General features: G+C 37.9%; 1 protein-coding gene across 4 annotated transcripts in view; it reads left to right on the top strand.

Moving 5' to 3' along the window:
• Positions 1–20,885, top strand: part of ZZZ3 (zinc finger ZZ-type containing 3) — a 60,357-nt gene that overhangs the window by 16,839 nt on the left and 22,633 nt on the right. For 2 of the 4 annotated variants that reach the window (XM_083359394.1, XM_083359393.1), the window contains exons 2-4: positions 832–906; positions 4,330–4,476; positions 16,993–18,536. In XM_083359394.1, the coding sequence (XP_083215520.1) occupies positions 17,044–18,536 (1,493 nt within the window). In that variant the 5' untranslated portion in view covers positions 832–906; positions 4,330–4,476; positions 16,993–17,043. The remainder of the gene's footprint in view (positions 1–831; positions 907–4,329; positions 4,477–16,992; positions 18,537–20,885) is intronic. The other 2 variants (XM_083359395.1, XM_083359392.1) reach the window with 1 other exon arrangement.

The following is a 20,885-nucleotide window of genomic DNA, read 5'->3' as shown; positions in this document are numbered from 1 at the left end:
TTAAAAACGGGTTTAAAAGATTTAAAAAGGTTAAAAAGGGGTAGGTTAAAAATACAATATTAAAAGAGGTTAAAAAATAAAAATAAAAATAAAGTAAAATAAAATAAAGCTTTTACTTTTGGAGGAGCTCTTTACAGCCTTTGCTGCCTGTCCACCATCTTGGCTCCTCTCCCCAAAGTAATATAAAAAATAATGTTTTGCTGGGTTCAGTGAGCATGACCCCATATTTATGTTTATTGTTATAAATTCCATTGTGTTACTTCTAAGTAAATTTTGTTAAGTCAGCTTGTTTAACAAATATGAAATCCTGCAATAATCAATTATGGGGCGGGAGTTGGATAACTTCCTATCTTTCTTATTATTCTTCTCTGTAAAGGTTGAGGGTCTGTAGTGTATAGAGAAGTCACTGCCATTGTTTCTTTCTCAGTGACAGTTTGGACCCTAAATATGTGGAGTCCAGGATACAGCCAAATTTCCATCTGTAAAATGTGCATATTTTAGTTATTAATTCATTTGGAAAAATTAATTTAAATATGGAGGAAGCAATGATGTCTAGCCTTTCAGTTCTCTTGGTTTACAATTTATACCAGACTATAAGGTGTACTATCTAGATTAAAGTGCCAACAAAAATATGCATCTCCAGTATACCTATCATTTAGTGACCAAACTCCTTTCCAATGATTTGGTTGTTAAGTGAAATGTTGGCTAAGTATTCACATGATCAAAAGAGACGCATTGAAGGTCACTGGTTGCTCCATGTCATTCAGATGAAGTTCTCTTGTACAGTGTCCCATCCCTGACCCCCCCCCCCTTTTTTTTGTCCCTTCACAGAGCAGAGAGATTTCTTAAACTACAGTATCTGTTCCTGGACTGCTTTTCTCCAGAATAATATTTCCTGAAAAAATGGTAACTGCAAGTTAAGATGTCCAGTCCTTAATTAGTTTATTAGAATTTTCTAGCCCTGCACTTCTTCCTGAATTAGTTTCACACAGAAAACGTTTGTTGTCAGGGACATGAAATTTGATCTTAAAACAATTTATTGTTGAATTTGTGAAGATTGCTAATAAAGATACCCATAAATCAGGGGTGTCAGACTCAATTTCATTGAGGGCCGCATCAGCTCTCAGGGGGCGGGTGGGTGTGGCCAAGGGGGGATGGGCTACTGGTTGGGCGTGGCTGGAGTGGGTGTAGACTACTGGTGGGCATGGCCAGCTCTACATTGTTTGCATCAAGGGTGCCTGTGGGGGCCTGAGCAGGAGTGGGACAGATCTGACGGTCTCTGGCAGAAGGGGATGAGACCATGGCAAGTTCAAAGACATGGTCCACTGAAGGAGCCTCACTGTTCCTCTCAGGCCATGCAGAGGGTGGGCTGGATGGTGGCACGGGCTGCCCGGAGCCCTGGACAGCAGAGGTGAAACGCCCAGCCCAGCCCTTGAGTACCCGCAGCACCAAGCCCAGCCCCACTTCCACACGGGGATGTCCAGCTGCACTTACCTTCTCCTCAAGGCTGCTGCTGCTGTGCTTGCTCTCCCTAGCCAGGTTGCTCATGATAGGTACGAGGGCAAAGTCAGAGGGAGGCCCATTCCCTCTCCATGGGAGAAGACTGGGCTTTGTATCCAAAGCTTCCTCAGCAATACGATGGGAGATCCTCAGGATAGGCCAGGAGGAGAGGGCAAGGGGATGGTGAAAGGGCAGCAGGGCAGGACTAAGGCAGGAGTTCCCTCAGACTCTCCTCTCCTTCCTTCCTTCCTTCGAACAGAGTGCTGAGAAAATTTTTGAGATGAGGGAGGGAGAAAAACAGGCAAGAAATGCAGCTGGGGAGGTGTCACCTTTCATGAGGAATGAAGAAATGCACCGTCGCCTGGAAATGGCCAGCACATGGCCCTCGCCTGCTTCACTTATCTGGCTTGGTGGGCTCTGGGGAAGGAAAGGCCATGAGCAGTGTGGCAGTCAATGTTACCTGCGCAATGCCACCCAACCTCCAGCAGACAGCAAGGCGCTCTCCTCAGTGCGTCAAGAGGCTGAGCCAGGCGGCACGAATCTGAAAAGCATGACGACGCCCAGCCCCCAGCCTGCCCGATTTCGGCAGGCAGCAAGGCGCTTTCCTCAGTGCACCAAGAGGCTGAGCCGGGCAGTGCAAATCCAAAAAGAAGCACGATGCTGCCCAGCCCCCAGCCTGGCTGGTTTTGGCAGGCAGCAAGGCACACTCTTCAGTGCACAAAGAGGCTGAACTGGGTGGTGCAAATCCAAAAAGAAGTGTAATGCCACCCAGCCCCCAGCCTGCCCAGTTTTGGCAGGCAGAGGGGTGCTCTCCTCAGTGTGCCAAGAGGCTGAGCTGGACAGTGCAAATCCAAAAAGAAGCATGACGCCGCCCAGCCTGCCGGTTTTAGCAGGCAGCAGGGCGCTTTCCTCACAGGGCCGAGAGGCTGAGCCGGGCGGTGCGAAGCTCGCCAGCTTTGCACCTTGCTGCTTGCTGAAACTGGGCAGGCTGGAGCTAGGCAGCATTGCACTTCTCATCAGATTCGCGCCACCCGGCTCAGGTCTTGGCACTGTGAGGAGAGTGCCCTGCTGCCTGCTGAAACCAGGCAGGCTGGGAGCTGGGCGGCATCACGCTTCTTTTTGGATTAGTGCCGCTCGGCTCAACCTCACGGTGCTGTCAAACAAGCACCCCGCTACCTGCCGAAACCGGGGAGGCTGGGGGCTGGGTGGTATCGCGCTTTTGGGATTCGTGCCATCTGGCTCAGCCTCTCATCACTGTGAAGAGAGCGCCCCGCTGTCTACCGAAACCTCTCCTCTGGAGCCCATCAAGCCAGATATGTGAGCCGGGTGAGTGCCATTTCCTGGGTGTGGGGGTGACGCGGCAGGGGCTGGCCCCTTGCTGTTTCCAGACGGCCTTGTGGAGCTAAGACTGAATGTGTTTCAGCATAGATGGCTACCACAAAATTGTACATTGGCTCCCGGCTGGCCTAGGACGGGGCCAAGGCAGCGGGGGCCGTTCCCTCACTGTTTCCAGGATGGCTTTGCGGGCCACATAAAATGACTTCTGTTTATTTAGGGCCTTGTGTTTGACATGTGTGCCCTAAATAAACAGCGCCTGTATAAGTACACACAGGCCCCATTTAGTGATGCCTCACTACAGAGACACTGTAATGGCCGCAACTAGCACCATTGTAATTTTGGTCACTGAATGGGTGGTTGCAAAGTGAGGACTACCTGTAATATTAATTGATCTGTATTAATTGATTTCTTCTACAAAAATGTGACCATGGTGTGAACATAGATACTTCTATTCCAATTGAGAGCCTTCTATGTAGTATTGACTACCGTATCCAACTTCCTAGCTATTTTGCTAGTTTTGATTTGGAATAAATGGGAGTTGTGGATATCTGGAGGATTGCGAATTGGCTCAGGCAGGGTGTTGAAATAATTCCCTTTCATTTTGGTGCAATGTAAATATTTGAAAGGATATGTTTTTTAAAATATATATATATGTTGCATGGATAATACATTCTTGGGAGAGAACAACGATCTGATATAAAAGCTTCCAAAGTATCAGTTGTGCACAATCCGCGTGACATTGAAAATTAAAATATCTTTGTCACAAGGATTTTGCAGAATAGTTACAGTGGTGGTATTGTTAGCAAGCCATGTAGAATACTTTTTTGTATAGAGCAATGGAATCAATGTTTTTTTGTGACAACTGTAATCAAAAATGCAATTATTGTAAAATTACTGAAATTTTCAAAGTAGAAAAATGTTACTATGCATTTTTAACATTTCCTAAACAATTGGCCTTTACTATTTGGGACTACGTAGAGCCTTTATTTAAAAAGGAGCATAATTCAACAGTTTTGGTCATTTAGCATGTACACAGTTCTGTAGTGCATTTTTTTACAGTACATTTCTGCTTTGGAACATATGGGAATTGGCAGTAAGTAAAGGTTAAATCTGTCATTCTATTTTATGTTCACATATTTCCAAGTATCTTAAGAAATTGGCATTTTCAGCTATGTGAACATGCTTAAAATGAAACATTTTCAAAGCTCATAAGCTGATACTGAAGAAAAATTATTATAAAATATGTTCTATAAATATTCAAAATTTGAGAACAAAGCCCCTTACTGACAGAAGGAAAAATATTACTGTATGAATTTTGTAGAATTAGTAGTTTAATATATTTGTATTAAATTCTCTTGAGGCTGTTTTTAAAGAGATGGTATAAACTTAAGAAAATAGTCAGAATTTAAGTTTAAGCAATACAGTTTCTTTAAGAAGTACTTGTGAGTTGACATACTATTTACTCACTTTTCTGTTGTCTTTTCTGTACAGTTTTGATATTAAAGGAAACAAAATGATCAGATAAAATGCATGGAATGCATCATGGACTTTAAGAGTGATGACTAATAAGATAGCGGAGCAGCATTGGAATTCCTCAGATTCAAGGAAAAGCATTCATATTCCATTCATTTTGCAATGGTAGGAGCCATTTAACATATTTGCACAAAATTATATTGGTTTTTGTATCATTCAGTGTCAAAAACTGTTATTCTAATGACTGTCTAAACATTACACTTTTCATCACAGAATAATATTAATGGTAACTTATTTTTGTGCATGTTTTGTTTATTTGATTCCTTTTATTCTTGATATTTTCTATGCCAGTCCACTCCAAATGGAATAGTATTGTACGTATCTTAAGGCTACCTACCTTAAAAAAAAAGGTAAAGGTTCCCCCGCACATGCGTGCTAGTCGTTTCCAACTCTAGGGGCCAGTGCTCATCTCCGTTTCAAAGCTGAAGAGCCAGCGCTTGTCCGAGGACGTCTCCGTGGTCATGTGGCCGGCATGACTAGACGCCAAAGGCGCACGGAACGCTGTAGTGGTCCCTATTTTTCTACTTGCATTTTTACGTGCTTTCGAACTGCTAGGTTGGCAGAAGCTGGGCCGAGTAACAGGCACTCACTCTGTTACGCGGCACTCAGGATTCGACCCGCCAAACTGCCGACCTTCTGATCGACAAGCTCAGCCGTCCTAACCCACTGAGCCACCGCATCCCTTACCTACCTTAAAGATATAGAAATATTTCTATCTAGTAGAGTTGCATGACCTTCTAGAGTCTGTGTTCTGTTACCATGCTGCTCCATACTGTGTTGCTCAGGATATTGTTTGATCTGATTCATCCCGAGAGCTTTATTGTTGCTACAGAGTTCCTTCTTCTCCTGTTAAAACACTTTATCACCTTCTATAACGTGCTTGTGTGTTCTATTCTTAAATTGTAAATGTAATTGGCAATGCTGCCAAATATTTTTTAAAAATCTGCTAGTTCAATGTAGACTTTCAGTAAAAATCTACATTTAAAGTATTTTCTGCATCCACCTCTCAGATAGTTAAGCAGTCCTTGTTCTAACTCCTCATAAATTGGAAACAATATGGTCCTGGGCATATTGAAGGAAGAATGAAACTATTCTCACTTGTTCAATTTTGACTTTCCCCTTGCCAGTCCTCCTGACAGTATTGACCCTGCTATTCTTCAAGATAAGAGTGTGATTCCTTAAGTTCAGCAAAATGCACAATCATCATCTTATGATGTACTCTTTTTTTTTGTCTCTGAATCCTAAAACTGAATCTGCTCTTCCTTGTTTTTTATTTCATAGCCTAATCTAGAAAAAAATAAGTTGTTTGGCCGGTTAGAGATCTCTGCTTCTCTTGGGTTGATTACATTTTGCTCTGACTTACTTTAATTTGCCTTGGGGTTCATTTGAATTTGGAATATAGTCTCACTAAATATCACACAGTATTTATCTTTAGTTCTATCCCAGAGAACATATGCAGTTAAGAATGGAATGCATGCCATAATTCTCCCATTTATTCAGAATGACATGTCTTCTTCATTAAAGGACTAAAATCTCTGTACAATCATTTATAACTCTGCTTGCCTTTGAATTGGCTAAATTGGATATACTTTTGTGATCTCTTTGCTCTTACTAATGTTGGAAGTACTGTAATTATATTGTGTTTTGTTATTTTAAGATACCATTTTTCAAAATTGTATTTCATACAAAAGTATTTTTTCCATGCCAGAAATAACTTGCACCATATTCAAGCCAATTCCAATATGCTTGTTTAGTGCATTACATATGAACTAATCTGAAAGCTACAGATTTTACATGTCACTTTACATTACATAAATAAAATAGTGTTAATTATTTTCTGCTAATTATTTGTTGAATCTGATCTGTTTAAAAAATCTGAGTAAAATTATTTAATAGAAATATAAATTCGTACCAATATTGCAATCTTAAACATTGTAATTTAAAAGACTATTATGTGGTTTTAAAGTGACTAAGCCACAGGTCGGCAACCCGCGGCTCCGGAGCCGCATGCGGCTCTTTGAGCCGTCTCCTGCGGCTCCCAGCCGCCCGGTGCACGTGCACCTCTTCGAACGGGCAGTGGTGCGCGCGCACCTCTCCAAATGGAGAGTGGCACCGCCCGTTCCGAGAGGTGCGCGCGCACCTTTCCGAAGGGCGGAGGTGCGCGCGCACCTCTCCAAGCCGCCGCCATCCCGTCCGGAGACCTGCCACGTTTGTCAAACATTGACGAACACGGCAGCTGTGCAAACGGGATGGCGGCGGTTTGGAGAGTGCATGCGCACCTCTCCCAAGCCGCCGCCGTCCGGAGACCTGCCGACGTTTGGGTAGGTGCGCGCGCACCTACGGTCGTTTGGAGAGATGCACGCGCACCTCTCGGAATGGGTAGCGGCGCTGCTTCTTGCGAAAGCTGCCGCAGCCCGTCTGCAAACCTGTCAAAAACGGCAGCTTTGCAGACGGGCCGTCGCCGTCGCGCAACCGGGAACCGGTTCCATCACACATTAAAAAAAAGGCAACCGCGCGCGTCCGCGCATGTGCAATAAAAACCCATTTTGCGCATGTGCAAAACATTTTTTGCGCATGCGTGTGCATGGACGCACGCACGCGGCTCCCACTTTTTTTATGTGTGATGGAACCGGTTCCCAGTGGCTCTTTTCCTTTTCGGGTTGCCGACCCCTGGACTAAGCTCTTCTTTGTAAATTTTACCTTGAAGCCTTAATATGACCATACAATATACAGCATGGGGTGACTGAAGAATATAAATACCAATTATATATTAACCATTGAAGGAAATAAACAGAGCATCCCTTGTCTTGAGAAAGTTTGCTATAGCAGGGACCCCAAACTTGTGGGCCATGACCCACTAGTGAGCTTGAGGGGATTGCTACTAGGCCATGGAAACAGCAGCACATGCATGAGCATCCTCACTTGCACGCTTGCCAGCTGCGTCCACGGAACCATCCCCTCTCCCACCCCCACCAGTCCACAAAGCCAGAAACATTTGGGGAACTCTGTGCTACAGGTTTCCATAGCTAGATTATTTATGCAGCTGGTAATACAGAATTGAAAGAAATGTATAACTCATGGCATAGATTTTGTTTCTTGTGTATTAGAGGACACTTGGCACATTTTACATCTTGACTTAATTTAATGAACACTTAAGATGTAGTGTTAAATTTACATTTTGTATAATTTCAGTACATGATAACTGAAAGTAGTTCAAACAGTCCCCTTTTCCTCATTTAATTATGTTGTTTTTGTTAACTTTTCTGAAATGTACTCTTCTTGCGTTGCACTAATTAGATTTGATACTTAGTATCGTACTTAATTGGCTAGTTCTATCTTACCAACATAACATTGCTGATACTATATTGTATCTTTCCTCCAGTGATCTTGATTGAATTTGTATTAGCAATAATAAAGTAGTTCTTTATTTCTTCAAATAAAAGTTCTTGAAATAGTTCTTGAAACCCAGTTTTTCAACAATTAATTCTGGCTTTAGTCCACTTTTGGGAGATAAAGAATCTGACCTATTCCCCCCTCCCCCCCATCCCCTAAGACACAGGTCTGCAACCTGCGGCTCCGGAGCAGCATGCGGCTCTTTCAGCCGTCTCCTGCGGCTCCCAGTCCTCTGCCATCTGCAGTCCCCCCCCCAAAAAAAAGTGGGACTAAAAAAGTTCAACCAATCAATTCAAATATGCAGGGTAAGTGCATATCTCGCCTTGGCTCCACTCTTCAGTCAAACCCTGTTCTGCGCATGCACGCGTGTATGCACATGCGCACACATTTTTTGCGGCTCCCAGTTTTTCCTTTTGTGAGGGAACCGGTTCCGAGTGGCTCTTTCACTGTTTCAGGTTGCTGACCCCTGCCCTAAGAGCTGGAGGACAGAGCTGAAAGTTGTCCTCAAAGCTTTGAACCATACAGGCAAGAAGCAGGATGAGCGCTTTCTGGAGAGACAGACCCTGATGGCTTAGGAGTGGTCCAAGTGGTCAGGGAACACCAAATAACAACATACCTCCAGCAACCAAAACTACCATCTCATCAGTTGGTACCACAAATAGCAATTTGATCCATTGAGTGAAATAATAGGTTCAGACATAGGGATGAAAACTTGCACGTGGGCAATTCAAGTATACTCAATAGCAGACCTGGACATTTTATGGCCTGCGGATCACATCTGGCCCACATGCAGTCCCAATCCAGCCAGTATTATATTAATGGGGGTCATGGTGGTGGGGTGGGGCAGCAGCACTGCAGCTGTGGTTTTGGGGACAGGACAGCAGCAGTGGAGGAGGGGCAGCATTGGCCCTCCACAATAGTCTCAGTTTTTCATCTGCCCCCCTGGGCAAATAATTGCCCACCCCTCCCCTATAGGATAATGTAGGGGAGAGAACTTTACAGCAGAGAATGCTCTTAAGACATCACAGGGAAACAGAGAAGGAAATAGCAGCTCCTCCATGAACAAGATAGAAATGTGTCTATTAAAATACCTATTAACTGAAAAATTGGGTAACAGAGCATAGCCTGATGTGCATACATAGAAAACTCCCTACCCCAGGATGTTAGGGAGTAGACTATGTTATTCTTGCTCCATCTCATTTTGAAATTACACCAGTAGTCAAGTTTCAACCTTGAGCCCCCCCCCCCCTCACACAATAGTGGAAAAGAAAACAAAGCCATAGGATGAAACCCCAAATTCCAGCCACAATAGAGCCTGTAAGCTCCTATAAGCATAAAAAAAGTTTCTGTATCTAGCTTTTTTAAAAAACGTGTGACCAAATGGACCTCTTTAAGCACCCCATTGGGCTCACTCAGGCTTGCCATCAGATACACTCCAGACAAACAAAAAACAGCAGCTGGAATGCTCAGAAATTAAGGAGGAAATCCAGGAATAACTGAACCAAGTACATTTGTTTCAGGCAACGATTACCTTAGTAAAAATTGAAAGAAACATTTCTCTCCCAAGCTTCTGATTTAAGGTTGCAATTTACAAAAGATAATTAAGCAAATCAAGGAGGAAAGGTTTGCTGGAGAGATTTTCTATTTCTCAAGGTATACAATTTTTTTCAAACATTGTAGGATAAGATCTTTATAACCAACACACATTAAGTAAATCAATCTGATGATTTTATCTGAAATGTTTTGCATACTTAATTATTCTCAGAGGAGGCGGTATTATTTTATCTTCATATAAGCTGCAGGGATCCTATCTTTTTCATACACTTAAGACTAAGGGGTAGCACACCTAGGTAAAGGCATCTGCCAAAAAATAGATGTTGGTAACTAATTATGAAATAGGTATATTAAAGCAGGCAGGGAGATAGGCCAAGGTATGTAAAACACAGAGGAAATTGTTGAGATGTTCCAATTTCTATCGTATGGAATCAGCACTGCCACTTTAGTTCCATACATATCCTTTAATTGCCTGGTTAAATTAAAAATAATTAAAGGCACTTTGGAACTCCAGAAGAGTCAAAATACAGTCCATAAAATCATGTCTAGGATGTATTTTTAAAGGTATTAAGGGTGATTGCACTTTGGGCATACTACTGTGTCTTAGTGATGTTAAACTTTCAAAATGCTCTTGAAAATGAAAATTCATTAATTTTTAAACATTTCTTGAACAGCAGTGTCAATAGAACAGAATGCACACTGTGCTTAAAAAAGCATCAGAATGTAGATATTATTGGCATATCCCAAGCTTTTCTGTTTGATTGATACTGAGATTATTTTGATAAATTATATTTAGTTTAGTTAGTTTTTTAGTTTTATTAAATTTTTATACCGCCCTTCTCCCGAGGGACTCAGGGCGGTGAACAGGGCATATGATAAAAATACAAAACTACAAAAGTTAAAATAGAATTAAATTAATGCCCAAGATAAAACTATAAAATATACAAATATTTATGGGAATTCCTTCTTTGTGCTGTTTCCATTATTTAAATAGTTATAGCTTAATAGGTTTTCCAAATCAAACAGGAACAAGTGCATGCTTGCTTGCATCATTATAATTTTAAAAAAATGGGGAAGGGAAAAAAGTGGGAAGCATAGTATTAAGCTGAAGAAACAGTTTAATAGCACAATTTTCTTATTTATCTTGCAATAACCTTGTAATTGCCTCTAAAATTGTGTGATTTTCCTTTTTATTTACATTCTGTTAACTTTTTTCTATAACATTTTTGAACAGTTATACAGTATAGTTTCAATATTCTACAGGAATATAGGTCTGTATAGTTCCAAAACTTTGTAGCAAATATTTATAACCGTTTAGGTTTTTTCCCCTCTGCAATCTGCATCCACTATTACAGTTCCCCTATTCTTCTTCTATATTAAAGGATAAGGTTAATTTAAAAGATATACATACAGATAACTCTGCAAAGGATTATCGTTACTTGTCTACTGTATATACATAGTCCTTGTTTAGTGTCTACAACTGGACCTGCAGCATTGCATTAAGTGAAACAATTGCTAAGTTAAACCACACCTGTGCCTTTGTTTTACAGAGCAGCTAAGGTCTTAAATGCAAGGAATGGTCACAAAATTATTTTTTATTACTACTATTACTACCACGACATTCATGTCAGGAGCACGAAAGCACTTCAAGGTTGAAAGGATTGAATGATGACATCACCATTGGGAGCTCCTTTCATGTCCTCATTAGGTTGCCCACCAAAGTGGTACCCATCTACTTGTAGTTGCCCACTTTTGAACTGCTGGGTCAGCAGGAGCTGGAGCATGTGACGGGAGCTCACCCCATCCCGTAGCAGCAACTGAGTTTCAAAAGCAAGCCGACCGATTGTCAGCCTATCATCCTAACCTTATGAGTCCTCACATTCCTTTTTATTACTGTCATAACTTCAAAAGGTAACTGTCTGAGGCAGTCACTAAACAAAGATTGCCTGTATTCATTCACAGAAATATCAGCTTTCTTAATGAATTTGAATTTTGCAAAAGTTAAAAAAAATATTTAAAAATGGTACTAAAAGGACAGCAAAATAATTTAGTTTCACTTGGAAAATAAAAAATTGGGGCATGAATATAGAATGCACTGATTCCCCTACTTAATACCTCATAGAAATTCAGGACTTTAATACCCTATCTAGCAGGGTCTGGCTTGGAAATCACTGAAAATTATCTTGAAAAACAGCTGTTTCTTGGCAGTGGTTTGCTTTAATAATTTAATAATGCTTAAACTGGGTCTTTCACTCTCTTGCTCTCCCCTCCCCCCTTGGGTTCTTCCTATTTCTACCTTGTTTCTCTTTTCTTATCTTCATCTGCTTTTGTTCCCCTTTCTTTTCCTTTCATAATGCTATTACTTCTCATCCTATCTCCATCCCATTTTATTTATATTTTTTAGGTTTTTTTAATTGTTTCTTGTAGAAGGCAGTATTGGAATGTATTTAAATATTTTTCTTGTCTGGACAAGTCCCTGCAGTTTTCTTGGCAAGGTTTGCCATTGGCCCTTTCCTAGGGCTGAGAGAAAGCGGCTGGCCCAAGGTCACCCAACTGGCTGTCTCTCTAAGGCAGGACTAGAACTCACTTTCCTCCTTTTCTCATCTTAATGCCTTAACCACTGCACCAAACTGGCTCTCATGTCTATATATGTGTGGTTAAATGTGTAAGAGAGAATGGCTGATAAATGCAGAAGGAAATCAGTTACTTTTATAAATGGGATAATGTTGTGGGCAGTTCATTAATAATTTGGGGGGGGGGGTTTCTGGGTTTTTGAGCTTGCTTCTCTTCCCATATACATTTTATTAATCAGTCTAGCTAACATCATCAGAGCATGGAGGAATAGAGCTTGTTGGCTGTTTATATGTGATAGACTCTCCTACCAACTTTGATTGCTTCTTCCTTGATTGGTCTTGTTTATCTGGTGCTGGTGCCTGCTTATCTAAATACTGATTGATAGGTACTTACTGTGGAAGATCTGTTTGCTTCTATCCTTGACCTTTGGTTGTTTTCTGTCTTAAATAGTTTGTGCTTGGAACTTTTCTCAATGTGTTTGTTGGTAGTTGAAGAACAAGACTACATATATTTAAGCTCTATAATTTTATAAAGCTGTAGCTTAGTTTCACAAAGAAGCTCCTATTTCTTTCACTGATTACCCGGGAGATTTCCTGCAGATACCGTAGAGATTCTATCCCTAGTTGTCTGGGGAACAACACTGGCTGCATAGAGCTGATGCTGCTATTAGGAACTAAAAACATTTGATGACTTTGCCTGCATCTTTTTATATTGCCTCTTCTTATGTAATGATAATTAAAAACTTGTTAACCGGACAACTGGTTTTGCGCAGCTAAATTAACTCATTAAGAAAATCACAATATTTGCATCAGAGACAAGTGGATGTATAGTCTCTCTCTCACACACACACCCACACACACACACACACACACACACACACACACACACACACACACAGGGAGAGGGAGAGAGAGAGATATTCCCCCACCCTCTCTCAGTTCACATTCATTATATATTATGGATATTATTTAATATTCATTAAACCTGAACATGATTAATTGATGTTAGAGCTTCAGCTAACACTTTTTTTCTTGGCTATCTTTTATTTAAAAAATCTTGGGATTCTTTTTTATCAACAGGAAATAGTACAAGCTTCGAAAAGTATTTCAAAAAGAGAATCGAAGCAGAGACAGCCACTGGTTCTGTTTTTAGAAGCTTTCGTATAATGTTAGAGGACCTGAGTACAATTCTTTAATAATGCTTTTATTATCAATCATTATCAACTGGGGAATATAGATTATTACCCAGTTTTGCTTGCAACTGGTATCTTATTCATATCTTGTTGTCACAAACTCTTTTGGTTTCTCTGTCTTTGCCCTTGAGAGGCACATAGTTCAAATACACAAATACAGTAAAATAGCATTTTATTTTGTAGCCAGTATGGCCAAAAGTGAAATGACTGATAAAGTATTGTTTACTTTAAAATGTAATATCATTTAAAAATATGCTTCTCTTAGAAATCAGAAATAAATAATTGTAAAATCAGATACCAAGTGGATTCAGAATTGATTAAACTTCTCCATTTATTCATCTGAGTCTCCCCATGCCTTCTCCTTATTACCTTTTTAAAAAGTTTTGTAACATATGTCCAATTTTTGTGGCAATTCTTTTGATATTTTAAAAATTGGCTTATGCTATCCTATGTAAATGGTACTCCATTTTACTAGAAAACAATGCAAAATGATATATGAAATCAGATTTTGGAGACATTACTGCTTATCGTAAATTACTGAATATCAGTAGTTTAAATAAATAAATTCAGTAATATATTTTATATCACTCTTGAATTTCTTGGAAGATTTTCATCAAAAATAAAAGACCATTTCAGTTTAGCAAATTTAGATTCTTCTGTGTGTATCTTTTTTAAAAGATGAAGAGAGGATCAAATAAATATAAAGTGAATCATTACAAGAGAGTATATTTTTGAATATGTATAAACTATCTAAGATCATAATATTTTGCAAATAATCTTAGGGGAAATGGTTGAATTCTGGTTTAGTAACTTTCAGGGAATGTTTTCTAAATATACAGGAGCCGTGGGATACCTATTCAGACAGCAAAATAAGTATTAAACAGAAGTATTCCTTGTATAAGACGTTTTATTGAGGTGGTAAATGAAGGAGCAGAACTGGAAAGTTAAGACACAGTATATTAAAAAAATCCATTGTTATATCCAGACTCCCCCAAAGAAGTCATATTTTGTAAAATAAAATACATTTCTTCCCTTCTTATAAAAGCATTTGCTTGGAATGGAATATTAAATGGGAAAGATTACTGCACTGAAGAATATTCATCTAACATAGCATTTCCCAAACCTGGGTAAAGTACCCAAAATTGGATAAAAGAGGTTTTTCTTTGAATAACAACATACAAACCCATTACCCAATCACAATAGTCATATTTAAATTGTCCTAAAGTATTTTACCTACACTGAATAAAGAGGACTTTCTGAAAAGTGATTTTGGGTAACGAAGGAAAAATTTTTGGGAAGCACTGATCCAGTGTTTGCTGCAAGTGCTGTGCTTAGCTGACATAATTGCACATGCTTAGTGATTTTATTGACTATTCGGATTTCACAGTTTAAGTATGCTTCATTACTTATTTGATAGATAGTTCAGTAGTTTGTTCATGAAAAAAAATATATTGTGGTTGCTAAGAGTTTGGCACTGACTTGGTGGCACAAAATAATACAAAAAATCAATAGTTTGTAAGAGAACTTTAGTCATTTCCAATTCTGTCCAGTAATAAGGTGGCAGTCTCAAACATGTTGTGCCAGAAAACCTTTTCAAATTTTTACATTCTGGCTTAGCTTTTGGGGTAGCAGCTTTATAATCGTTGTTGCCATCACTTACCTTCTAAGGAACATCTCACTTGGTGTGCTCTCCGCAGCTCTAGTATTTGAGAGAAATGGAGCTCTGATACCATGGTCCTTTTTGGCACTTAATAGATAAAAGATATAAAATAGTATCAGCAGTCCTTCCTTTCCTCCTTTTGAGAGATAAACACATCTCATAGAAGATAAACAAAATTAAACTTTATTTAAAAGAAAGAGAAAACATTCTAATGCATGAGCTTTTAAATGGATATGTTAAAATAATATTAAGGGGAAATATCGTTTAGCTATCCAATTTTAAATGTAGGAAAAGATTCCAGAGTTATGAAGATGGAAAAGAATATAATATCTAATGCTTTGCCCCCCATAAACCACAAGATGGTGCTGGCACAATACTAGCAAGGCAGGATTTAGATTCCCAAATGATATTTGTGTTATTAAAAACACACACCCTGTAACTGCAGTGTAAGGCATTTTATGCAGTCCAGACTTGATTTAGTAATTAAAGCTACAAGTTGAATGCCAAACTTTCATAAATTTATAAAGTGACAATATTAACTGACATCCACAATGCACAACAATTTTAACATGTTTTTTTTATCTAACTCTTCAGAGGTTGTGGAATCCAGTTCTCTTTCTGCTTCAGTTGCAATCTGGAAATTCTGTTCTTCCAGAAAATTAATTGAAGGCTTGAGAATGTTGATAGCTCTCTTGCTTTCCCATCCCTTTTTGCTACTTTTCTTTCAAGAGGTTTTCTCTGCAATCTCCCCTAAAAGAAAGCAAAGCTTCTTCCTATCAAGGATAAGACTGATTGGGGAATTTGATGTAGTGTGCGACACAGATCATGTCACATACATAATTCATTCAAACTCATGTGCTAGTTGATTCTCATTTAAGTTGGTTGGCTGTGAAAATTGCATTTCATAACAGAACCCAAAGTCTTTAGTTAACATTTTGAGCTTATTTGGTTATTTAGATATTTCCTCCTCTCATACAAAATACCAGAGCCTGCTTTCAAAAATGTTCTTGTTGAACTGATCTCTCTCAAAAGAATCAGTTAAAACAAAATTGTGTTCCTTTTATCTGCAAAGAATTTAATTAAATTTAATTCCTTTTCATTGACTTTTTTGCTATTGTTTTTCTTTGTCTCTGGGAGACAAGTATATTCAAATTTCACATCTTGTTAAATGCTGCAAGTATTGACCCCATTACAGAAATATTATGCATTTTAACTTTCCACTAGCCTGTCTTTTCAATTAAAAAGTGGAAAACAATTTTAAATATGCTTTTTAAAAAACTCTCTGACTGCTTTCCCAGTTCCAGCTTTATTTGTGCCTGATCAGCAAAACCCCACAAATTTAGTTTCCAGTAAGTATAATACATATCTTCTATTTTAGTTCCAAAGTACTTAAAATTCTTACTGGTGAATTGATAATAATCTGATCCATTATTCAGTGTGTTTATACTAGTTTCATCTTACAGCTTGTGAAAGAAAACTTTGTACTGCAATATTTGTTAATTAAAATCATAGTACCAGTGATAATTTCTTTTAGTTTTGTTTTTAAATCATATTTCTCTTCAAGATCTGTGTTTTTCATAAATATTTTCAAGTAGTCTTTTGTTTATTAGAAAGAATAGTACTGACAACAGTATAACTGCAAACAAAAAATACAAATACAATTATGGACTAACATGTAATCTGTATAAATAACCTTTGGTCAATATAAAATTTGACTAGACAAATCAACGCCAGATTAATATGAAGTCTTTCACCTTCTCTTTTTCAGAATAAGATTAATTAAAATGTTGATGGTTATCATTGTTATATTTCAGCAGTGCACTGCTGAAAATTAGATGAGGATTTATCCTTTCATTTTAGTCTATCAGACCTTTAGGTTTTCTAAATTTTAATGTTTTAAAATTTATAAGTTATTGCTATCATTGCTTGATAGGACATTGTGCCATTTCTTAAATGCAATTGTACTGAATTATTCATTGATAGCAGAATTTTTTATGTTATTATTTCAGAACTACTTTATAGAAATCATGACTTATTATGAAACCTATTGCCAGAGTTACTTCTGCAGCTAATCTGTTATGTATAAATATGAGCGCTAATATTGAATTTTTTAGTACTGTAAAATTATATATGATTTGTCATGTTATCAGAATAAGGAAACTACTATGCTAGATAGAAGTGCAGTTATACAGTTACTATATAATTTCTATAATGCTTTTCTCATTGTTTTGTTCACTTTTCTTTGAAGGTTTTCGAATGAGTGGATCATGAGGAACATACTTTAGGGACTTGCCATAGTATGGCTGCTTCTCGATCTACTCGTGTTACAAGATCAACAGTGGGGTTAAATGGTTTGGATGAAAACTTTTGTGGCCGAACATTAAGAAACCGTAGCATAGCTCATCCAGAGGAGGTTCCTTCTCTTCCACAAGTAAGATCAAGATCACCAAAGAAGAAATCAGAATCTCTGCAGACTCAGAAGGGAAATAGCAATGGGAAAGCTAATGATGTCAAGCAGCACAGTTCTAAAGAATCATGGGTAAGCCCTAGAAAGAGAGGCCTCTCAACTTCAGAAAAGGATAATGTTGAGAAACAAATTGTGGAAAATTGTGAGAAGAAACAAGTGGAACCTCTTTCACCAGTTTTAAAGAGAATTAAGCGTTGCTTACGCTCAGAGACCCAACATAGTTCAGAAGAAGTGGTACCTTCTAAAACAGGGAAAGATCGGTTGGAACATAAAAATTCAGTATCAGACAATGTCACGGTCAATCCAGGGCCTAAACGAGCTTGCCGATGTCTTATATTGGACAATAATGATAAAAGGGAGGTTAAAAAGGTAACTGTTTGTGCAGAAAAATTAAATCATTCTTCAGTAACCGAAGAACTCATAAGTTGTCAATCTGTCAATGGGGTTAATGGGAATGGTTCAAGTGCTACTAAGTGTGGTGACTGTCAATTGGATGGACCCACTGCACAGAACAGTGCTGATTCCTGTTCATCTGAGGAAAAAAGTATAGCAAAAAATGGAAATACATCATCATTTTTTCATAGCAGAAATACGGAGGAAAGTTTTATAGACCACAGTGTGCCTTGCACAAATTCACAAGAACAGTTAACCTGTGAGGACCATAAACAAGTAAAGAACTGTTTGTCTGAGGAAACTGTTAACCAGACACATGAGTCTGGTACGGGTAAGGGATCCTTTTATGAAACCCAGTCATCTTTGTTAAGGGATTCTGAGGAGGAAGTAGATGTGGTGGGTTATACCACTGCCACAAAAGAGCAGTCTGAAAGCACCAACAGCAATCTGGACAGTCACGATAGTACAACTGCTTCAGGTGAACCTGAACCACCAGTTTTGGACTGTGTTTCAGCTCCAATTTCATCAACATCAGAATCTCAAGAACATAGGTACACCTTGAGAACATCACCATGGAGGGCAGGCTCAGCAAAAACTAGCCCTATTAAACATAACTCTCCATGTAAAGAGAATGGACAGCTTGAGGAGAACAATCATAATGTCCCTGAAAAGAATGTAGAATCAAGTGTTACTAATATCAATGGATCTGGTGCAAACGCAGAAATTTCTCCAAGTGAAAGGGAAAGTTACTGTGATTCCAGAGAACACCCAGAGGAAGGACTAAGTAAATCAACTTCAGACAATAGACTTGTTACTCCATCCCTTCCATCTGCCAAAGAAAGTGCCAGCCTTCATTCTGTAGAAGAAGAGGAGGAAGAACCTGACGTGTATTACTTTGAATCAGATCATGTGGCATTGAAACACAACAAAGAGTATGTGTAAATATGGTAACCATGGATTCTGCTTTTTTGTTTGTTAATCAGATTTCTAGTTTTCAAGTTTTTATATTTACCCTAGAACTAATTTGAAAAACTGCTTGCTTTATTAGGCATTTAAATTTTTATCTAGTGGAAAAGTAACAGTTTTTAATCTCCTATCATTGCAGTTAAGGAGCCTTATGTGAATCCGTTTTAATATAAATGTAGGGGGGAATTCTTTTTAAAGGGCGCTTTCACGTTTGGAGATTTATTTAATCACATTTTAGTGATTTTTTTCATTTAATATAGAAACTTTAAAAAAGCATCTATTACACATTTATTTGAATAATAAAATCAATTTGTGAATTAGGAGTGATGTAGATCAGCTATACAAATATGATATTTGTCATTATGATAGGTGCAGATTGGAAAACATTACTTATTAAATTGACCTCATTCTCGCTCCAGTTTTGTTATTTGTTGTGCACAGGCCGGAGTTCAGTACTGGAGATACAGATATATGAAGTTGGTCTAGAAGGAAAATTCTTCTTCCTTAATCAGTTAGAATCTCTAAAAGGTATTGAAGTGACAGGAGTTCACCCGTTTCTACTTCCTGATTCTTTTATTGAAAGAACAAATAAGTAACTTCCATGTTCCCCTTGATGTTAGTATAAAAAGTGGATGTGGTTATTACCTCTCACACTTTCATCTTTGGGACTACTTTGTATGTTAGGAAAGGCAAAATGATTTTTAGAATTTCTGACAGTGCCAGTTTAATTCAGCAGTTTTACATGCATAATCCAAGACCATATTTATCTAGCAAGAAACAAGTTTATATTGAATTCTGTAATTCAGATATGTTTAAACTTATAATTATCCTTATATATGTTGTCACTGCTATTTAGCAGCCTACAAGATTTTAAATAGATAAGGCAACAGTTTTCACTGAGAAATCCACTCACCAGATTGAGTGATTGATTTTAAAAGCAAAAACTCATTTTGATACTTTAAATTGAAGCAAACATCCTAAAAAGTCATTCTATCAAATCACTTTTTTGCCTTTCAGGATGTAAATTACTTCATGCATTTGTTTGCATTGTCTTGGCTTTATAAAGGAAAGATGCAGATTGTTTTTACATTTAGAACAATATCATTTAGGGAAATCTTTCAGTATTATTTAAAAAACGTGTGTTTTTTTATAAAATATATGTTTTTATATTGCATATTGATTTTATCTTTTAAAATCTGAAACATTTCTAACTTGTGATTGTAACCTAACATACTCTAGATTTTTTAAAATTTATGGTGGTTTGAATTTCAAGTTTAAGTTATGTTAAATCAAGTTTAAGTTAAGATTAATTTAACCACTTGATGAAAACCATATACTACTTCTATTTCAGAGCGAAAAAATTTTTTTGTATCAGCACTATTTTAATAGATAATGTTGAATTGCATGCATGACTCTTTTCTAAAAAAGAAACTCACAGTTTAGACAAGCAGTTTCATTTGGTGCTTGCTGAACCGGCAACTATAGTTGAAGATTGGTTTCAAATTTCAACCATTTGAAAAGTTTTCTTGGACTTGAATAGATTGATTATTATATTATTTGAATATATTTTCAGCATACTTGAAAGCAGATGAGTGTTTATTGTTCATAGGTACAAGAATATCACAGCTGTGGCTGATTTGCAGAAAACTGTTAAATGCTTAAGAAGAAAAAAAATAGTTGTTTCAATGACCAAATCAACAAACCATCTAATTTCTGATCCTTGAGAAGAACATAGATGAAAAATTGTATGAAAACTGCAATTATTGGTAAATGTCAACAACATTGATTTGATATTACATTTTCCTTTTAGGATAATTTCAAATATGCAATTTCTTTTTCTTCCGCGCCCTACCTCATTTCCCTGGTAACTCTTCTCAGGAATTACTTCTGTAGGCCAGGAATCAAGTTAAATTTCATGAAATAATTAAATTATTTCATTAAAATTAGGTGCCTGAACACACTACATACAGCTTAATTGCTATGAGGAATTGTACCCTGTTACTTTTTTCCCACTTTTTGCAGATAAGTCTCAATTCCTTTTCCAATATTTTATTTACACCATATTAATTTTATATCACATTTCTAAGTTTGAATTAGTCTGTTTGAGGTAAAATATTAGTGTGAAAATCAGCACAGCTGCACAATGCATTGTTTTCTTTCTTAAACGATAATTTAGGGAAGAGGAAGATAAAAAAAAACACCTGGGAATCGAGGTTATAGAATCAAGGACATTATCATTCTGTTTACTTGATCATGATTAAGTGCATTTATTTAGAATTTTAGCTTATCATGCCCAAGCAAGTTAGAATCATAAA

Source organism: Vipera ursinii (genome assembly GCF_947247035.1).
Source record: "Vipera ursinii genome assembly, chromosome: 3".
Taxonomy (NCBI): Eukaryota; Metazoa; Chordata; class Lepidosauria; order Squamata; family Viperidae; genus Vipera; species Vipera ursinii.
This window is presented reverse-complemented; position numbering and strand designations above follow the sequence as displayed.